This window comes from Anomaloglossus baeobatrachus, chromosome 3 (assembly GCF_048569485.1).
Source record: "Anomaloglossus baeobatrachus isolate aAnoBae1 chromosome 3, aAnoBae1.hap1, whole genome shotgun sequence".
NCBI classification, from domain to species: Eukaryota; Metazoa; Chordata; class Amphibia; order Anura; family Aromobatidae; genus Anomaloglossus; species Anomaloglossus baeobatrachus.
This window is the reverse complement of record NC_134355.1, coordinates 181268452-181289929: the sequence shown is the minus strand read 5'-3', so window position 1 is coordinate 181289929 and position 21478 is coordinate 181268452. Positions and strand designations below refer to the sequence as shown.

General features: G+C 46.4%; 1 protein-coding gene across 1 annotated transcript in view; it reads right to left on the bottom strand.

Moving 5' to 3' along the window:
• The window catches only part of SCCPDH (saccharopine dehydrogenase (putative)), a 53385-nt gene extending 32857 nt beyond the window's left edge, over positions 1-20528 (bottom strand). The window contains exons 1-3 of the mRNA XM_075339613.1: positions 20235-20528; positions 18075-18184; positions 10431-10511 (exon numbers count right to left, since the gene is read on the bottom strand). Coding sequence (XP_075195728.1) covers positions 10431-10511; positions 18075-18184; positions 20235-20433 — 390 coding nt within the window. The 5' untranslated portion in view covers positions 20434-20528. The remainder of the gene's footprint in view (positions 1-10430; positions 10512-18074; positions 18185-20234) is intronic.
• Positions 20529-21478: the final 950 nt, after the last annotated feature.

The following is a 21478-nucleotide window of genomic DNA, read 5'->3' as shown; positions in this document are numbered from 1 at the left end:
GGTCGCACACAACATCACCGCTTCCTTGAGAAACTCTGTGTGTGACAGGGTGCATTTCACCACAGATACTTGGAACAGTAAGCATGGACAGGGGCGTTACATGTCGCTGACTGGGCACTGGGTAACTATGGTGAGAGATGGAGAAGTGTCTGCTGTACAAGTCTTTCCGTCCCCACGAGTTGTGTGTTTAAATCCTTCCTCTGTATGTACAAGTTCCTCCACTGCTTCTGCCTCATCAACCTTGTGTTGTTCCTGCACCTCAGCCCAAACCCTGTGTGGTCAGGCCACCCTTCCTTGTAACTGCGCCCAAGGAATCCCACACACCTCCTTACTATGCTGGCAGCAGAGCTCAAGGCCATCAGGCGGTCAAATGTTTACTTTGAAATGTAGGGGAAATGTGAGACACCGCTGAGGAATTGTGGACGGTTAGCTCTGTAGAGTGAGACTGAGTTTCATCAATGGTTGTCTCCACTCAACCAGCAGTCAGGGAATGCCGGGTGCGACAATGATGCTAAACAGTCTGCGGCCCTTCTTCAGGGCAATGTGACACACGTGCCTTGTATAGCTCACGTGTTGAATCCAAATCTCCAGCAATTTTTAAAACACTATCCCGGCCTACATGTCCTTCTGTCGAGGGCACGGTGTAACGCCTGCCTGGATTGACACACTCAGACGGGCTGTAAAGGATAGGCTAGAGGGAACCCACTCACCAAGCTGGACCCCCAGAACCCTGAAACCCTTTAATCCCTATACAGTGATGTTGAATGACACAGAGCCCAAGTTGATCAATACCTGTGGAAGGCTGCAGTTCTAGAGAATAGTAGTCATGCAGGGTCAAAACATTAATTGAGGAAGAGGAACAGAATGGGAGGGACAGGACTTAATCAGAAAACAAGCAGAGGTGAAATGCAAAATCGGCCAACGAGGTACCTAAACAGCAAGCAGGAAAAGTAGTCAGGTAACAAGCACACAAAATTATAAAACTAAACTGGGGGTAACAGTAACCAGAGGTTCATAGCTATGTCTGGCAGTGGTCTGCAGACAGGAGGGGCCTAAAAAAGGGTGTTGTGTCTTCCCATTGGTTGTAGCTGAATGATGGTACTTCATCTGTGAGATACGAACCACCTGCATTCAGCCTGTGGTTCTGCATCTGTCAAGGTAACGCAACCCAGTGGGTGACCATAACCTGCATCCACCTGCGCCGCTGGCATCGACTCCTTTCCCATCATCAGCACTATGCATGAAAGGAACACGTTGTCACCTTGCGACAGGAGTACAAATTGACGTAGCGGACTACGGTGGTGACTTAACAGCTGTGTGCGGCAATGATGCAAACATGGCAGCGTGCCTTCGTCAGGCCCATGTGACACACGTGACTTGTATGGCTCACGTGTTTAATCTGATTCTCCAGCAATTTTTAAAACAACATCCCGGCCTACATGGCCTTGTACAGCGGGCACGCTCGCTATGTGCTCACTTCCATCATTCGCACCCAGCAGCTCAACAACTTTCATCACTCCTGAAGTCTTAAGGTCTGGCGGTTAAACGTCAGAAATGCGATGTTCCGACATGCAGGAATTTTAATCTGCACATGTTGCAGCGTCTGTGGCAGCACCGCAGAGCCCAGCTGAAATACGTTATTATGACGTATACCCTGGGCTAACTTGATCCAGAGGTGATGCAGATCACGCTGCTGGAGTGGTGTCAGATCAAGGACATATGCACCGTTCTACACAGTTTACAAATGTCGACGCAGATGTTTTACACTGGCGATGACATTCTCAGCGTGACAATTTAGGTCATCTACATGATGGAACACACTAAGTATTATTCAGAGTCAGGTGTTGGTCCAAGAGGAAGGGAGGAAGTACTGGAGGAGTCATATGCGGAAGGGATAACGAGATCTACAAGGTCCAGACGTTCAGCGGCACCTTGTTGGCAGTCATGGTACGGTGGGGGAGAGGGATTATCAAGGGAGCATAGTATCAACAAAACAGTTGAGGAAGGTGCAGGAGCCCAGGAAGAAATGGAGGACGAACTGGCGATGGGCATGGAAGACTCAGCAGATTAGTGAGAGCTTGCTCACATTTTGGTTGTGCGAGGTTGTGGGGAGAGGGCAGAGGAAGGAGGCACGATTCTCACCTCTCCGCCACCAACACACCAAGGACTTTGTCCCCCTGGATGCTCAAGACACATGAGCGCCTTCTTGCCGCACTACCTACAACATGACCCTCGGATTGTACGAATTACAAGTCATGCTGACTACTGGGTTGCCACACTGTTAGATCCCCGGTACAACACAAAATTTTGCGAAATAATTCCAGCCATAGAAAGTGACGCACGTATTCAGGAGTATCAGCAGAACGTGGTACGCAATCTTACATCTGCTTTTCCACTAAACACCAGTGGTGCACAGAGTGAATCTCAACGCTTTTTCATCGATAGGAGGAAATGGTCTTACTTGTCCACATCTGAGGGACCGAGGGCTGGCTGCTGTGCTGAGACGGCGTTGAGTACGGTGTCTCTGCAGAGTTGCATTTTTGGTCATATACAAACTGAGTTGAAAAAGGACAGATGCTGGTGGAAAGGGGAACAGGTGTGTTGGAAAGGGTAAAAAAGTTTGTGTCTGTGGGTTTGGTGGATAAGCAACATTAACATTTGCTGAAGAAACAACATCTGGTATGGTGGGACTGGCAGATTTGAATAAGGTGGTACATACTATGTTACCGCTATATCAAAAATATTAAGAAGAAAAGAAAGAGAAAGGTAGATATCCCAATCGCCATTCGGTGTCCACCGTGCTCATAGATGGAAAAGGAGAGGTTGGTAACTGGAAGGTTAGGTGGAGGATACAGAGCAGGTTGACTCTCAAACAAATAGTAGCCTGAACAGAGTTAGACGCAACTCGGATCTGGAGACTTGGAGCCCTGTTAGCGTGACAGGGTCCACACCACCACCCAGCCCCGGAACTCCCTGTTAACAACACAGGGGCCATTGGTTACGCAGTCCGTGTGCGTAGGGGACACACCTGTGGACAGCAGGCGCATCAGCAGCAGCAGGCCTGTTTATGCCACTGGGCTGCACAAGCAGGACAGGAGCTGTTCTTAAACGTTCTGCGTTACCAACTGTGGTGGCGTCCTGCATCGATGACCTATCCCTGCCTACCTCTGGCCTAAAGCCGCAATGGGTTCAACACATGGAGGTGTGCTCTTTCGGAGCATAATAGAAGACTGGGCACCTTCTTGGCTCCAGACCCTTTTTTTAACCTGTGTCCGTCCCAAACCAGGGTGGCCCACAATGCACCTCCTAAAGACAAAAGCAGAGTGACACGTCATGAGTGGCATAACTAGCGTCCTATTTTGAACCGCCACTTGAATGATGACCTCATGGCTGCCACAACCAAAACACCTCAACAGTCATGGTCTGACCAACAATGAGGTGACAAGTCATAGGGGCGGCCCTCTGCAAGCCAGTTGGGAGTAGCCTGGACAAATTGTCAGGACACCTGATGCCCTGTGGTCTATATGGGCTCCCCACATCAGGGGCAGGGCCAAAGAGTTCATTACCCGACCTAGCCTCTGATGCAGTAAGTGCCTGAGCATGCTCAGTAGCATGAAATACAGTCTCTGAAAAAAAGACTATCCGCTTCAGCATGCTGTCTAGGCACAACACAGGACTTAGACCCGGCACGGAGTGCAAGTATCTGTGCAAAGAGGCTTTTCTCAGTCAGTGTGAAGCCCCACAGGTGTTGTGTTGGTGCATTACCTTCAGGGACTCCACGTGGAGGAAGAGTCTGGTCACACTTAGGTTGCTTCTTTATATGTATTTTCGTGATGCCACTCTCAGTATTGCGGTCAGTGGGGACTGCCACTGCAGTGTAGGGGGACACCTGGGGCTGATGTTGGGTGCAGTTAGTTTTAGTGGCCTCCCGAGAGTGAGTCAAGCACCAGGGCCCTGTGTAAGTGTGTTGAGCCGCAGGTCGCAGAATGACTCTGGCACAGTCCAAAATTAATACTTTGCCTCAGGAATGACACAGTCAGGCAGAGCATGCTCAGTTGGCGAAACACTGGAGTTAGGCTGCGGCTGGGGTAAATCGGCACACAGGAAGGAGCAACCGCGGAAACACTTCGTTCAATTGTGAGGGGAGTCATTGTGGAGTTTGGTGAGGAGTACCGTAACGCCAGTGAGCAGCCTCCTGTGCCACAGACCAACATTCTTCCGGTGCCGTCTATACTGTTAACCATGATAGGAGCGCAAAGTCTGTATTTATGGCAATTGGACATCACATTACCCGGGTACGGTAGGCTGTGCCCAGACAGTAATGCGTGCACGCAACACTTTGTTTTATTATGAAAACACATATCTGTTCTGGGTAGGACGACTATATAGACAATCACACTTGCTGCCTCTGCACTGTCAAATTGTCACGTACAGTTTAAATCATAGAGGGACAGCGACACATGTTTGCATTGAATGTTGCTTTACAAGATTTGCATGACTGTGTTGCAGAGTTGTGTGGTTTGCATTCACACTGTTATCATCTGCCTTATCTGTGAGGCTTCAGCTAACAAGGGTATTCAGGGTGGGTGATGTGTTTTGTCTATGTTTAGGTAGATAACTGGGAAGCTCTTGTGATGCGCCACTAGTAAAATGTCTTTGCGCGCACACACATACATACACACAATTACTGCTGCTACGCAGAGGGCTTACCAAGCAGTAGGCAACTGAATAGATCGTTCTATTATTTCAATTTAATGCATGGTTCTTAATGTTTGTTTTCAGAAAGTGAAACAATCATTTATGAACCCAACTGCAAACAGTGCTTTTCATGTTGCGTAGTTTTGCTGCATACTGGGGATCACACCAAATACAAGACTTAAAATGAAGCATAAGTCGCAATGAGAATTTCACTGTGCTACAATGCGGCCTAGCGGGGCTCTGCAACCACCGCCTGCCCCATCACATGCATCTGCATGCTCTTCATCCTCTGTGACTGTGGGGACAGCAGTCACTCATGCTTTTTCATTGGCAGGTCGTCACTTGTTTTGGAAGTGGAAAACTTAGTATTCCAGACAATTTTATGATGGTAGAAAAAAGAGTCAGCTCTTTGGGCAAATAAAATAGCGTGGCAAAAGTGGGCAGGTGGGTACAGTGGCCGTGTTCTGTGGGTACCAGGACAGTAAGAGAAGCCTCACTTTTTATTCCTCCTAATGATGAAAGCTGTAAATAGCTTGGCACCTGTGGGGCACAAATGGAGTACAACAGCCACTTTTTGTATGCCACTAAGTTGCAGCAGTTTTTGCTATTATAATGGCTTAGTAACAATGAGTTTGAGTGTGCAATGCAGAGGTGCTGCACATAGATTTGCACCAGTGGGACACTAATGGAAGTCCAACAGCCACTTTTAGGATGCCACTAAGTTTACTCAGTGTTTGCTAGTATAATGGCTTAGTAACAATGAGTTTGAGTGTGCAAAGGGCAGGAGGGTACAGTGGCAGGGTTGTGGGTCTGGGTAGAGGAAAGGAAGCCTCCCTTTCTATCCCTCCTAATGGGGAAATGCAGCGAGGAAATCCCTGACCTTAGCTACACAGACGCTGTCATCTTGTGTAGCTGTTAAAATCTGTTTTCACGGACCTGACTGTCACCTATGGCTCTGACCCTGCCAGTATTAGCCCTTAAAAGGACTAATAGAAACTTCTATCCCTATTCTGTATAGCGCTGTGTATAGAGCGTACACAGCAGTATCGGAGACAGGAGCTACGCCAGCGGTGACTGACACCAAGACGCAGAAGGCAGATAATGGCGTGCTGGAGGAAAATGTCCGTTTTTATAATGCAGGGACATGTGACATGGACATTTTCTCTGGCTAAAAGTCCACTTAGCTGTGTGTGTGTGTGTCTGGGATTGGCTGACATGCTGGCCCGCCCCACTACACGCGCGCGCTTAGGGAAGGAAGACTAGGAAAAAAAAAAATGGCGATCGCCATTATCCAAACAGCAGTGATCTGAATGCGCTGTTCCCGCACACTATACGCTGAAATTTCATAATAGTGTTAGTCACAGAGTGACTTACACTATTACAGCGGAAAGCCAGCTAGTAATTAGCTTGTCTTTTTGCTGCTAGAACCGTTCTCGAACGTATCTAGAACTATCGAGCTTTAGCAAAAAGCTCGAGTTCTAGTTCGATCTAGAACAGCCCCCAAAATCACTCGAGCCGCGAACTGGAGAACCTCGAACCGCGCTCAACTCTACCGGAGAGTCACTGTAACTTCCAGTCCCAGTGATCGTCGATGCACGGTAAAGATGAATTACCCACTTCATTCCTCCCTGCCGTCAGACACCCAAGCCCTAGTTTAATAAAATCCTGGTAGCCAGTTTGCTCAGAATCAAAAGGAACACGAAAAGGTATATGCGCACTCTGCAGTTTTAACTGCACCCAAAACTGTACCTTGTTCCAGAGTCCTTGGAAATGTTAAAAAAAAAAAAAAACACAAAAAAAAAAAAAAAAAACACACAACGCTGGTAATGATGGTGCGGTTTTTATGCATTTCTCAATTCTGAATTTGATACTTTTTTGTGAAGAAAAACCTATATGACAAGCCTGGCTGACTCTTCCAATCACAGACCTAGTCTGTGGTCGTACAGTAAAAATAAATAAATACATTTCTAAAAAAAAAAAAAAAAAAAAAAAAAAAAAAAACATTGTGCAGTCCCCTCAATTTTGATAACCAACCTAGATAAAGCCAAACAGCTGGAGACTGGAATTATCAGGCTGGGGAGGCCCATGGTTATTGGGAGCCCCCCAGCCTAAAAATATCAGCCTGCAGCCGCCTAGGATTGTCGCATTTGTTAGATGCGACTTCCCCAGCACTTAACCCGTCTCTTCCCGATTGCATAACGCAGTGGCAATCAGTATAATGGATAATAACGGGTTAATCTAAGCTCACAGCTAACACTAATCCCTAGATTAGTGATGGCAGGCGTCTATGAGACCGCCCCCATCACTAATCTGTAAGTACACAAAAACAAAAAAAAAAATCCTTTATTTGAAATAACATACAAAGAAAGACCCTCTTTCATCCCTTTATTAACCCCCAAAACATCCCTGCAGTTCCAACGTAATCCACACGAGGTCCCACGACAGTCCTGGCTCTGCTACATCCAAGTCTGGGGACCAAAAACATGTCCGATCTCTCCAGGCTCCGGGAAACACTGACAAGCAGGACCCGACTGTCAGCAGTGACTGACATCACTCAGTTCAAAGGAACGGCACTGTCACTGTTAAAAGTGCGGGGCTGTGCCCCTCACTCCGCCAGCCCTTTAATCACTGACAGTACCGGCCCGGGGGAGGGGTGTGCGGGGCTACCCCAACACTCCATCTCCCCGACCGGCACCGTAACTGTTAAATATATGAAAAGATTTCCCCCCCATTCATCTTTTGTGCCTCCCCTATTTCCTCATAGACTGTAAGCTTACTAGCAGAGCCCTCACTCCTTTTGGTATCTGAATTTTGTTATTTTGTAATGTCTCATATTGTCTGTACATGGCCCTTCTGAATTGTAAAGCGCTGCGGAAGATGTTGGCACTATATAAATAAAAATTATTATTACTATTATTATCATTAAAGTGCGGGGCCTTGCCCTGCACCCAGTCAGCCCTTTAACACTAACAGAGCCGGCTTGGTTAGGATGCAGGGCTGCATCGCACTCTCTGGCTGGCAGTTTCAGTGTTAAAGGGCTAGCGGGGTGGAGGCATGGCCCTGCACTTTAAGCCAAAGTGCAGTATTCCGGTCACCGGAGGTCATACCTTGAGAACTCTGGTATGACCACCGGTGAACTGAGTGACGTCACTGCTGCTAGCCGGGTCCCACTTGTCAGTGTTTCCCAGAGCCTGGAGAGATTGGACATGTTTTAGGTCTCTGCAGGCTCGCATGTAGCAGATCTGCATCATCGTGGGACCTTGTGTGGATTACATCGGACCTGCAAGGAAGTTTCTGGGCTTAATAAGGATGAAAGAGGGTCTTTCTTTGTATTTTATTTCAAATAAAAGGATTTTTTTTGGTGTTTATTTCTTTCCACTTACGATTGTAATGGTGGGGTCTCATAGACACCTGCCATCACTAATTAGGGATTAGTGTCAGCTGTGAGCTGAGATTAACCCCTTATTACCCCATTTGCCACTTCACCAAGTGCATATATATGAGCATCATGAGTGGCCCCAAAAGAAGAATGAGCAGCTGCAGGAGCAGTGTGACAGCTGCGCCGGTGATCATTGCGTCGGCGAGGGATTGATCTAAGAATCATCCCATCACTAGTGAGAAACGCATGGACAAAACGTAAAAAGACAGAACATGCTGCATTTTTTTGTCAGACGTTTGTGACAAACAAACTGCAGACAAAAAAAACTGCAACGTGCACACAGCAAGTCTCAATTCTCAGACTTTGCTGGGTAGTCAAAAGTCATAACTTTCTGACAACAAAACTGCACCAAAAAACACAGTGTGCTCATATAGCCTATGCGAAGAGAAGGAGAAATCTTCTAGAATGAAGACCGGAGGCAGTCATATTCTAGGCAGCGCACGCCGCATAGCCCGGAGGATTAAAGCTATAAAAGATGATTTTTACTGAATAAGCCATCATCCAGGAGCCATACATTTATGACCAATTTCACCTGTATACAACCTGTATGCCCATGTTAATTATCCATATAATGTTAATTAGTAAAATCACCTTTCTATGGTTGTATCACATAATAACGGAAGGCTTATACAGACGATAGGTAGTCTTTAATCCCTTCAGCCCCGGGGCACTTTCCATTTTTGCGTTTATTTTTTGCTCCTTTTCTTCCGAGAGCCGTAACTTTTTTATTTTTCTGTCAATCTTGCCATATGAGGGCTTGTTTTTTGCGGGACAAGTTGTACTTTTAAATGAAACCATAAGTTTTACCATATGGTGTACTAGAAAACAGCAAAAAAATTACAAATGCGGAAAAATTGCAAAAAAAAAAGTGTGATGGCACAATAGTTTTTGGGATGTTTTATTCACAGTGTTCACTATATGGTAAAAGTGATGTGTGGGTATGATGCCTGAGGTCGGTGCGAGTTTGTAGACACCAAACATGTATAGGTTTACTTGTATCTAAGAGGTTAAAAAAAAAATCACAAGTTTGTCCAATAAAAGTGGCGCACGTTTTGCGCCATTTTCCGAAACACGTAGCGTTCTTATTTTTTGGGATCTATGGCTCAGTGACGGCTTATTTTTTGCGTCTCGAGCTGACGTTTATAATGGTACCATTTTTGCGCAGATACTACGTTTTGATCGCCAGTTCTTGCATTTTGCGTAAAGCTTGCGGCGACCAAAAAACGTAATTTTGGAGTTTGAAATTTTTTTGCCACTACGCCGTTTACCAATCAGATTAATTGATTTTATATTTTGATAGATCGGGCATTTCTGAACGTGGCGATACCAAATGTGTATATTTATTTATTTTTTAACCCTTTAATTTTCAATGGTGGGAAAGGGGGGTGATTTGAACTTTTAGGTTTTTTTGTTTTTTTTATTTTTTAAAACTTTTTTTTTTTACTTTTTTTTATTTTACTAGTCCTTCTAGGGGGCTATAGCGATCAGCAATCCGATCGCGCTATTATCTATCTGCTGATCACCGCTATACAGCTGTAAACAGCAGATACAGTCACTTTCTTTTTCCCTCTGTTCCGTGCCGAGGGAAAACGAAAGTGAAACATCATAGCTGCAGGCGTCATCACATGACCCTGTGCTACGATGGCAACCACCGATAGTCACGTGATCACGCACGTGACTTCCGGTGAGGAGGGCGGCGGTAAGTAAAAAACATGGCCGCGCACATTTAGATCTTGCTGCCAGACTTTGGCAGCAAGATTTAAGGGGTTAATGGCCGCGTGTGAAAACAGCTGATGTGTGCTGACCGCCGCCTGCCCGCGGCAGGGGGCGGGGCTTAACGGGACACGCTCCATGACGGATATATCCATCCATGGTCGTGAAGGGGTTAATGATGAAGATATGAAAGTTGATTGCATTCCAGCAGGTTAGTGGCAGCTTCCAGGTCCCAGCACTACTATCACTATACTGCATGTAGCAAAGTGATGTTGTTACCTTCAATCTGCCAGTCTAGCATTAAGTATGGTCTTTTTCAGTGGCATTGTATTTAGCTCTCTCCAATAGAAAATGGAGTGGTAGTGTGCAGGTATATGTGCATTTTTACCAAGCATCTCTCTCAAGATTGGAGTGGTTGCCAGAGATTACACCTCCGCCGATCAGCAAATTATCAGCTATACTAAGTATAGGTGTTAATGGGAGTAATCCTTTAAACAGAGACAATAAAATATGATGTCATTGATGTAATACCTACAAGCACGTAAGCCAATATAGGTCTAGGAAGTGACTTAATACTTACTTGGGGTTCTCCACTGATATCAAGAAAGTGAGCTCCATTTTCAATGCAGGCCTTCACCACAGCTTCCCCATAAAATCTGTACTAATAAACACACAAAACATAATCAGAAGACAAGTCCATCATTGTGTAGAATGTTTACCTAGAAAGTCTTAAGGTACCGTCACACATAACGAGATCGCTAGCGAGATTGCTGCCGAGTCACGGTTTCTGTGACGCAGTAGCGATCCCGTTAGAGATCTCGTTATGTGTGACATCTACCAGAGATCAGGCCCCTGCTGTGAGGTCGCCGGTCGTTGCCGAATGGTCCAGGCCATTTTCTTCAAAGGCGATGTCCTGCTGGGCAGGACACATCGCTGTGTTTGACACTGTGTGACAGGGTCACAGTGACTGCTGAGATCGTTATACAGGTTGCTACTGCGACCTGTATCGATCCTGCATCGTTGGTAAGGTCTGACTGTGTGACATCTCACCAGCGACCTCCCAGCGACTTACCAGCGATCCCTATCAGGTCGCATCGTTTTCGGGATCGCTGGTAAGTCGTTGTGTGTGACTGGGCCTTTAGCAATGTCAACTCTTTACAACACAAAAGATTGTGCAACTAGCAGAAGCAATGCAGCCCAATGTAACCATCTCCATAGAGGAAGGCACAGTGACGTGATGGCTCGTTCACTGCAGAGCTGCAATCACTTCTCACATACACTAATGCATTCTTGCAGTCCAGATTTACACAATTACATTTCATGAAATTTGTGGATGTGTCTTTGGCAAAAAGAGTTTCACAATCAGAAAAACGTTATTATAGACTGACCTCTGCACCTACATCTGATAACGCTGAGGAGCAAAGTTTCCACTTATCTCTAATCAACTGATTACAAATAATTACAAAACTCCACAAATATGTAGAGGGTGAGAGGTGAAGTGTGGCATTACACATTACACAATACCGTCTGCAATAAACTTTCATCATCTTTTCATTACTAATCTCCCCTTCCTCGGTATCCCAGACACCTGGCTCACCGCCTGTCACACAGCCTCTCCTGCTGCACTTTCTTATGGTGGTCTCCATCTGTCTCACACCCCCCGCCCCAGTAAAAAGCATGGTAGAGGAGTTGGCTTGCTCTTGTCCGATAACTGCTCCTTTAACCCAATTCTAATGCCACCCTCCATTAATCTCCCCTCTTTTGAAGTGCACTCCATCCGCATCTACTCCCCCTCCAACTGGCTCTCATTTACAGCCTTCATGTCCAGCCACCACCTTTCTTGACTACTTCACCACCTGGCGACTTCATTTCCCTTCCACTGACATCCCCACTATCATCATGGGCGACTTCAACATCCCCATTAACACTTCCCACTCAACTGTCTCTAAACTTTTAACACTCTTTCGGCCTGACTCAATGGTCCTCTGCAGCTACTCCCTAAGATGGCCACATGCTGGACCTAATCTTCACCCGCCTCTGCTCCCTATCTAACCTCTCAAACTCACCTCTCTACCGGTGTGAACACAACCTACTTACATCCTCTTCCCTCCCATCACCTAGCACTCAGTCCTACAACTCTACAAACATACACACCCTCGTAGAGATCTAATATACCTTGGTTTACATTCACTCTCTGACTCCTTCCTTTCTCTTGCTGACATAGTTTTATTAGATAATGTAGATGCTGCTGCCACTTTATATAATACCACAATAACTACAGCTCTCAATTTGGTGGCTCCCCTCAAGCAAACCAAAACCCGCACCACAATCAACATGCAACCCTGGCACACAAGCCAGACTAAAGAACTAAAGACAAGCCTAAAAGGTTGCTGAACAGAGATGGAAGAGATCCATTGCACCGAGCACTTCATCACATACAAAAACAGTCCCTCACCAATTTCCAGTCTACACTCACTGCTGCAAAACAAACCTACTTCTCATCTCTCATATCCTCCCTGTCTCACAACCCTAAAAAGCTAATCAACACTTTCAATTCTCTCCTCCATCCCCCAGCTCCTCCTCCCTCTTCTCAGCAGACTTTGCCTCATATTTGAAGCAGTAGATCAAAAAAAAAAAAAAAATCAGAGGAAGCTTTGGCCCTCACTCCCCTCAGCCCCTCCTCGTAACTACTGAGCTCTCCTCCTCCATAACCAGCGTCTCCACCATGACAGAAGATCAGCTCTTCTCTCTGCTCTCCAGATCACATCTCACCACCTTCACACTTGACCCGCCCCCGTCCCACCCTATCCAACCACACCGCATCTTCATCCCAACCCTAACCCTTCAATTCAACCTATCACTAATAACTGGTGTCTTTCATTCATGCTTTAAACATGCCTCCATCACACCAAGCCTTAAAAAGCCCTCCCATGACAAAGCCTCTGTGTCTAGCTATCGCCCTATATCACTTCTCCCTTATGCTTCAAAACTACTGGAATAGCATCTTGAAATGTCCCCCTACCTCTACTCCTGCTCCCTCTTTGACCGGTTACAATCTGGCTTTCCACTGCATCATCCCACTGAAATTGCCCTAAGTAAAGTCACCAATGACCTACTGATTGCCAAAGCCAAGCAACACTACTCTGTCCTCCTGCTCCCCTAGACCTATCTTTCGTCTTTGACATGGGGACAATTCCATCTTGCTACAGATTCTCTTATCTCTTGGCATCACAGACTTGGCACTATCTTGGATCAGTTCATATTTAACAGACAGGACTTTCAACGTCTCCCGGACACATCACTTCATCTAGCTGCCTATCTGTCGGTGTCTCCCAAGGTTCAGTTCTTGGATCCCTGCTGTTCTCCATCTACACCTTCGGCCTGGGACAGCTCATAGAGTCCCACAGCTTTCAGTATCATCTTTATACTAATGATACCAGATCTACCTCTTTGGCCCTGATATCAGCTCATTACTAACCAAAATCCCACAATGTCCTGCAATTTCATTCTTCTTTTCTGCTCGATTTCTAAAGGTGAACATGGACAAAACAGAAATCATCTTTCCACCACCTCACTCTACCACTCCACCTGACCTATCCATCAAAATCAATGGCTGCTCACTCTCCCCAGTCCTGCGCGCTTACTACCTGCGGGTAACCCTTGACTCTGCTCTCTCCTTCAAGCCACAAATCCAAGCTCTTTCCACCACTTGCTGACTCCAAATCAAAAATATATTTCCTGACTCCGTACATTCCTTGACCAAGAATCTGCAAAAACACTAGTGCATGCCCCCCTTATCTCCCGCCTGAACTACTGTAACCACCTGCTCTGTGGCCTACCTTCTAACACTCTTACATCTCTCCAATCTATCCTAAATTCTGCTGCCCGACCAATCTATCAACCCCCCCCCCCTCCGCTATTCAAGTGTCTCTCCTCTCTGCCAATCTCTTCACTGACTTTCAATTGCCCAAAGACTCCATTTCAAAACACTAACCATTAGCTAGAAGAAAACAGAAAGCACAAAATAGGTTTTTATCTGACAGATGTGGTGAATTTGCAATTTAGGTTTTGCTCACCTGGAGGGGTTGTGTCAGACACAACCACTTGGAAAAATCTTGGAAAGACAACTGCTGCAAGCACAGTATCAAGGATACTTTGTGATAACCAGTAGGAGTGGAAAGGGTTGATAACTGCGCTGCTGTGTAATAAAGATGAATGCTGGATCTTCAATCTGTGACCTTATTCTACACATTTCAGAGTAACCTCCTTCATCAGGATCATCACATTTTAGGTAAATATGGTGATCCCTATGAAAGAGGTTACTCTGAAACGTGTAGAATAAGGTCACAGATTGAAGATCCAATATTCATCTTTATTACACAGCAGCGCGGTTATCACCCCTTTCCACTCCTACTGGCTAAAACACTAAAGCCCCCGTCACATTTAGCGATTTACCAGCGATCCCGAAAACGATGCGACCTGATAAGGATTGCTGGTAAGTTGCTGGGAGGTCGTTGGTGAGATGTCACACAGTCACACCTTACCAACGACTCAGTAACGATTCAGGTCGCAGTAGCGACCTGCATAACGATCTCTGCTGTCATTGGGACCCTGTCACACAATGTCAAACATAGCGATGCGTCCTGCCCAGCAGGACATCGCCTTTAATGAAAATGGTCCAGGACATTCAGCAACGACCGGCGACCTCACAGCAGGGGCCAGGTCGTTGCTGGATGTCACACACAGCGACATCACTAGCAAAATCGCTGTTGCGTCACCAAAACCGGGACTCATCAGCAATGCCGCTAGCGATGTCGCTTAGTGAGATGTGGCCTTAACAATGACATACAAAGCCACATGCAATGTCTCCTCCATACATCTGTGACCTAGTCGCCCGGTACATACCTACATGCAACCTCTGATCTTCACAAGATCTCCTTTCTGTACTCCTCTTATATCCTCTTCCCACAATCGCATACAAGATTTCTCCTGTGCCTCCCCCATACTCTGGAACCTAAAGAGCTACCTTTTCCGACAAGCCTTCAACCTGCAGTAACCCTGAGTCCTCCATAGCGTCACACGAGCCACTTTACTCTCACCTATCCTCAACCGCTTCCCTATAGATCGTGAGCCCTTGAAGGCAGGGTCCTCTCCCCTCCTGTATCAGTTTATGCCTTGAATTGTTTCCGATTATTTTAGTTGTCTATGTATGTCCCTTTTTCACATGTAAAGCGCCATGGAATAAATGGTGCTATAACAACAATAATAATACTGCACAGCAGATACAATATACTGAAAGGGAGCCTGTTCTGGGGCTTCTTAATATAAGGGCTCATTCAGAGGAGTATTCAGAGAACACTGAGCAATGTAACTCAATAGCACTGTTCAGAAAACAAATTGTCACACAGACCAAGGGTCCGTTTGGAGGCTAGGGAAATATTTGGATCCCACACAAAATATTTGTGCAGCATCCGATTGTTATGGCCACACAAACTATTAACCTACGAAAGTTTACTGATTATGTACAATTTTTATGTAAATCTGTGAAAACAGATGGATGACACAGGTGAGACCCGGATGATGTTTCATGTACTCGTCTGTCCCTGACCTAAAGCTACAGGCAGCACAGGATAATACATTTACAAACATACCTGCTGATCACTGTACCATTGCTGGGAAAGCAGATTTGACAAATTCAGGCTAATTCGTTGGTAGGTGCCCCGGGAGCAGAGCTCTGCCTGTAGTCACTACAACTGTCCTCAACACACTAACCCCAGGTCTAATTCAGGAGCCAGTGCTTTCTGCTGCCATCTTCCATACCTCGGAAATCCTGTACATGCACTGTTCATATCCAGTCCAAATGTGGAATTTCAGAGGCAGGCACTAAAACAATGAACACTGCTGTCCTGGAGAATCAAGACAGAGGGGGAAAGTGCTGGGGATGGCTTTGGTGACGACAGCCAGGGCACATACCCAGCTGTAGATCGCCACCGAGTACTTGTGACCAGATTAGCCAAAAAAGTAAAATGTCTGTCTCCCAGGCAACTAGAACAGTAACTTCTCGAATGCTTGTCATTAGTTTCTATAGGGGTAAATCCTCCGGCAGATTTCCTAGGCATGTCCACTACATTACAGGGCTGAGCAGTGGGCAGACCGTTATGGAGTTTTGTAGCCAGTTTCACTTTATTAGCAATCCCATCTACATCACTAGAAAACCTTACAGAAAATATATCAGCAGGTCCCAGGCGGTATGTGTATGTGATTATATATATATATATATATATATATATATATATATATATATATATATATATATATATATATATATATATATATATATATATATATATATATATATATATATATATATATATATATATATATATATATATATATATATATATACACACATACATACACACACACACACACATACACATACATACACACTATATATATATATATATAATATGTATGTATGTATGTATGTATGTATGTATGTATGTATGTATGTATGTATGTATGTATGTATGTATGTATGTATGTATGTATGTATGTGCGCGTATGTGCGCGTATATGCGCGTATATATATATATATATATATATATATATATATATATATATATATATATATTATATTTTATATACACACACACACATATATATATATAATTATATACACACACACACATATACATACATACATACATACATACATACATACATACATACATACATACATACATACATATATATGTCCCATGTGCTGTTATTTGTTGCTTATTCGGACCTATATGCAAGTTCTAGGAAACCTCATTGTCCCAGGATAGACTAATCACCAGCTTCAGGTTCCTCTATGGCGAACCCGTCATGGCTCAGGATAAAACAATGCTGCATTATTATACCCCGGCAATAAATATAATCAGTGAATGTCTGCATAGACAGCCTAGGACTGAAGCTGCCCTGATACGCCCTCCTGAGCACTGGCGAGCATAATTTGTATATCAATTAAAGCTGAATTTCGGCTCAACAGCAAAGCCAAATTGTGCCAGAGCAGGTATCTGTCATAACGTTTTCCACTGCCCTATACGGCACAACCTCTCCTTGTGCTGAGATCATTTTATTCACTAGTTCCATTTAAAGGGGGGGGGGGATTTAAGAAAAAGCAAAGCTTTACGCAGCGTTTAAATGTGCTGCTATTCCATAGCTCCAATGGGCCCCTCTGGTTCTGGTAGAGGTGTGCCATACATAATTAACGTGGTTGTTCCAGCAAATCACTGGCCTTAGCAGTCTGAAGACATACATGCTGGCATCACCGCTGAGCCCAGTGATTGGCTGCAGCAGTTTATGTACGTGATAGCATCACTGTAAAATCAGCGGGAGCCATTGGAGCAATGGATTTGGAATGAGAAGGTAGTCATGGATAGGGTTAGGACAATTAGCGTCCTTACTAAAAGCCTCATGCATAGCTTAGGGCACATTTGAACTGCATGATTATCTGGAATGAGTGTTCCTGGACATGCTTGTTTGGGGGAAAATTGTGCAGTGTAAATCGCCTGCCGATCACCCACCAAGTGAGCAAAACGCTTGTTTGGGGAGTGAAAGGGTTTTTAAAGGGACCTGTCACATGTTCGCCTGCAGTAAAGAGTGTTGACTGCTGCCTGGCCACCTTAATAAAAGCATGGCGAATAGGAAGAAAGGACTTGTATCCGTCCATTCTGCTCGCATTCAGTCACAGGAGCGGTGCAGGGAGCGGGTACGGTTATCACTCACTATACTGTGAGCGGCGGTTGTATTCACTCCCCGGCAGTTTGATTGACAGCTCGCCCTGCAGTGTTTATGTACAGAGAGGGCTGTCAATCACTTATCCAGGGAGCGAATTCTCTATACGGGGACCAGTGACTGTAACTGCTCTGTGTAAGCGAGCGGCTCCTGGAAGGATACACGTTCATTTTCTCCCGGTAGCTGAGCTTCAACAGGACAATGTATGACTGATCACTCTGTGCGCACCAGAATAGCAGTCAGCCTGTCTAAACAGGCTAACAACCAACCAAATATTTAACCAATCGGCAATCGCTTAATGTCTCCGATCAGGGGGTGTAAACCATCCCTTAGTTTCCATTTTTACAGTCTTTGTAGATTAAATTTACAATACAGTCTATATAAAAGATAGCACATAAACAATGTGGCCACTAATTGCCTGATGCGGCTGTATAATACTTACTGGTCCAACACAGTCCAGAACAACAGAGGCCTTCTTACACATATCAGCGAGGGAGGCGGCATCACTAATGTCGCTGAGTATTATGTCAATGGACTTCAGCTGTGGCTTTCCTACAAATGAATAATGGATAGAAGCAGTGACTGGTACGGAGTTACACTTAGGATTACAAAGTTCAGAATATCTGATACTTCCCGATAATAAAGGCTGGCGGTGCAGAAGACAAGCAATTCATGGTCACTATAAAGCCTCCTCATAGTCATACAGCAAATAAGACTCAGTCTGGAGGCCTTTATAAAAGTAATGGTGGCCGCCTGATCCATCAGATACATGGAAGGAGCTTCTGTCCTGCAGCTCTCATGGATCTGCATCTTCTGGGGTCCACCCCTTAATTGTCCTAATAGGCTCGTATTGTCACATCTGGGAACACATCTCCAAGGAAAGGACTGGGCATCTAGAGATTCATCAAATGCCGGATAATCGCCATACACATGATCGCCAGTATGTAATGTGCGTGATCAGCTTAAAACCTGTCTGACTGCTCATTTCCACATCAGGAGGTAAAAGGAGTTCATGATGCTAAGTCTTAACAAGTGGCAAGTATTGTGCCCGCGTCCTAGAAGATGGGCGGTACCGGCCATCGTGCCCACATCCTAGCAGGTGAGCGATACTGGCCATTGTGCTAGCTGGTGAGCGATATCGGCCATTGTGCCCGCATCCTAACATGTGAGCGATATCCGCCATTGTGCCCGCGTACTAGCATGTGAGCGATATCCGCCATTGTGCCCGCGTACTAGCATGTGAGCGATATCCGCCATTGTGCTCGTGTACTAGCAGTTGAGCAATACCAGCCATTGTGCCCACATCCTAGCATGTATGTGATATCGGCCATTGTGCCTGGGTACTAACATGTGAGCGATATCGGCCATTGTGCCCGCGTACTAGCAGGTGAGCGATATCTGCCATTGTGCTCGTGTACTAGCATTTGAGCGATACCGGCCATTGTGCTCGTGTACTAGCAGGTGAGCGATACCGGCCATTGTGCCCGCGTACTAGCAGGTGAGCGATATCTGCCATTGTGCCCGCGTACTAGCAGGTGAGAGATATCGGCCATTGTGCCCGCGTACTAGCAGGTGAGAGATATTGGCCATTGTGCCCGCGTACTAGCAGGTGAGAGATATCGGCCATTGTGCCCGCGTACTAGCAGGTGAGAGATATCGGCCATTGTGCCCGCGTACTAGCAGGTGAGAGATATCGGCCATTGTGCTCGCGTACTAGCATTTGAGCGATACCGGCCATTGTGTCCGCGTACTAGCAGGTGAGCGATACCAGCCATTGTGTCCGCGTACTAGCAGGTGAGCGATACCAGCCATTGTGTCCGCGTACTAGCAGGTGAGCGATACCAGCCATTGTGTCCGCGTACTAGCAGGTGAGCGATACCAGCCATTGTGTCCGCGTACTAGCAGGTGAGCGATACCAGCCATTGTGTCCGCGTACTAGCAGGTGAGCGATACCAGCCATTGTGCCCGCGTGCTACCATTTATGTGTCGACATGGCATCAGCTGTGCTGCCTCCTCCCATGTGGATGGCTCAGACAGACCCAGTAATCCCCACTGAGTTTCTCCACCTCTTTAGCCGTGAAAAGCTGGAGGAGATTTTCTCCACAGTCCAATCTGTATCCTGATCCGTGGCAGGAAAACTACTGGTGGTCATAGCCCAAGGTGGGTACACAGGCCCCCTCACTGAGCACAGCACTGAGCCCTGCTGGAGACTCGCAGCAGACACAGATTCCCTCTGGAGATTAGTGCGGAGAGCTGCGGCAGTGTGTGGAGATCCCCGCCCTGTGGTCTGCGGCTTCCCGTGTCCTCCAGGCCCCATTATCTCCATCCTTGTGGAAGGTACAAAGGGGACATGACCGTGCTCTGCAGATAGAGGACACAGAGGAGCGGTCACCCGTGGGCAGCACACCACTCTGGCGCCAGCAGAGGCTTCTAGCTGCCTGCCGATCTACATGAGCCCCACTGGTGACCGCAGTATACAGCAGAACCTCCGGCTGGCTGCCACCTGTAGTCCTCCAGCCAGGCATACAAGCTGCGGACGACCATGGAGTCCATTTCTGCAGTCACTCACTCTCCCTACAATGGACGCCCTCCTGTCACTCACCCAGTCTGTCCGCGGCCCGGCTCAGCACCTCCTCCAGCTTCTTCTGGCTCCGGCCGGCCACAGCCCAGCGCAGCTCCTGTCCCCTGCAGTCTTCTCCATCGGCCGCTCGGGCCACTTCCTCCACAACAAACTGCCCTGTGAAGCCGGAGGCCCCGAATATAACTATCTGGTATGGACGGTTTGAGGCCCTGGTCGCCATAGTGACTGCGTGTAGGTGACTAGTGCAGAGTGTGGCAGCGCACAGACGGCAGAGGACTATAGGTGGACAGCTGGGCGTGGCTTCTTACAGGGCGCGGATAGCTGGGCGTGGTTTCTCAGATTACAGAGAAAGGGGCGGCGACCTGGTCGTTTATTAGCAGGACGAGGGAGAAGACAGGGGATGCGGACAGCTGGGCGTGGCTTCTCTCAGTACAAGGCAGAGGACTGGGCAGTGGACAGCTGGGCGTGGCTTTTCAAAGACTAAAGCAGAGAACCAGGCGGCAGACAAGTGGGCGTGGCTTCTCTCAGTACAAGGCAGAAGATTGAACATCTGTCAGCTGGGCGTGGCTTCTCATAGGACAGAGGAAAGGGCGGTGATATGGGCGTGGTTACGCGCAGGACAAGGCAGCTGCTGTTTTTTTTCTTTACACAAAGCTTTATTCTATATGGATAAAGGTGTAACTGCGCCACAGAGAGTTCTAGAAATAATGTGTCAGCTGCAGCAAAGCATAAGCACTCCTGTCAAAAGTGCACAATATAATGAAAAGTGGAAAACACCCTTGCGTACACACATAAGATGCACCACTCAATATATGGGTGGAATCAGGGCCGGACTGGGACTCACATTCAGCCCTGGCATTTGGGGTACACAGGCCACTTATCGCGTGGTGAATGTGTGATATCTTTGTGCACTTGTAGATTGTGTAACACGACCATATAACATGTAGTCACAGCTGTGGCCAGCTTACAGTCCTATTTATTGCTTTATTTGCTGCTATTTTCCCTACAGAGCTCATAGATAATGAAGAGGCTGCTGCCCTCCATAGTGCAGTGGCTTCTTCATATTGCTGATGGGCAGGGATACAAAATCAGATTTTTTTCCACCAATTTCTGAGACCCATAACTTTGCATTTTTGGAAAGGGGGAATGGAAGGCAGCTGTAGTTTTCACTGGTGATTATTTTGGACACATACCACTTAGGGAAGGTGCAATGCCATTTTTTGGGGGCAGATCCCACCATGGACACCACTATGAAAAATACTGGA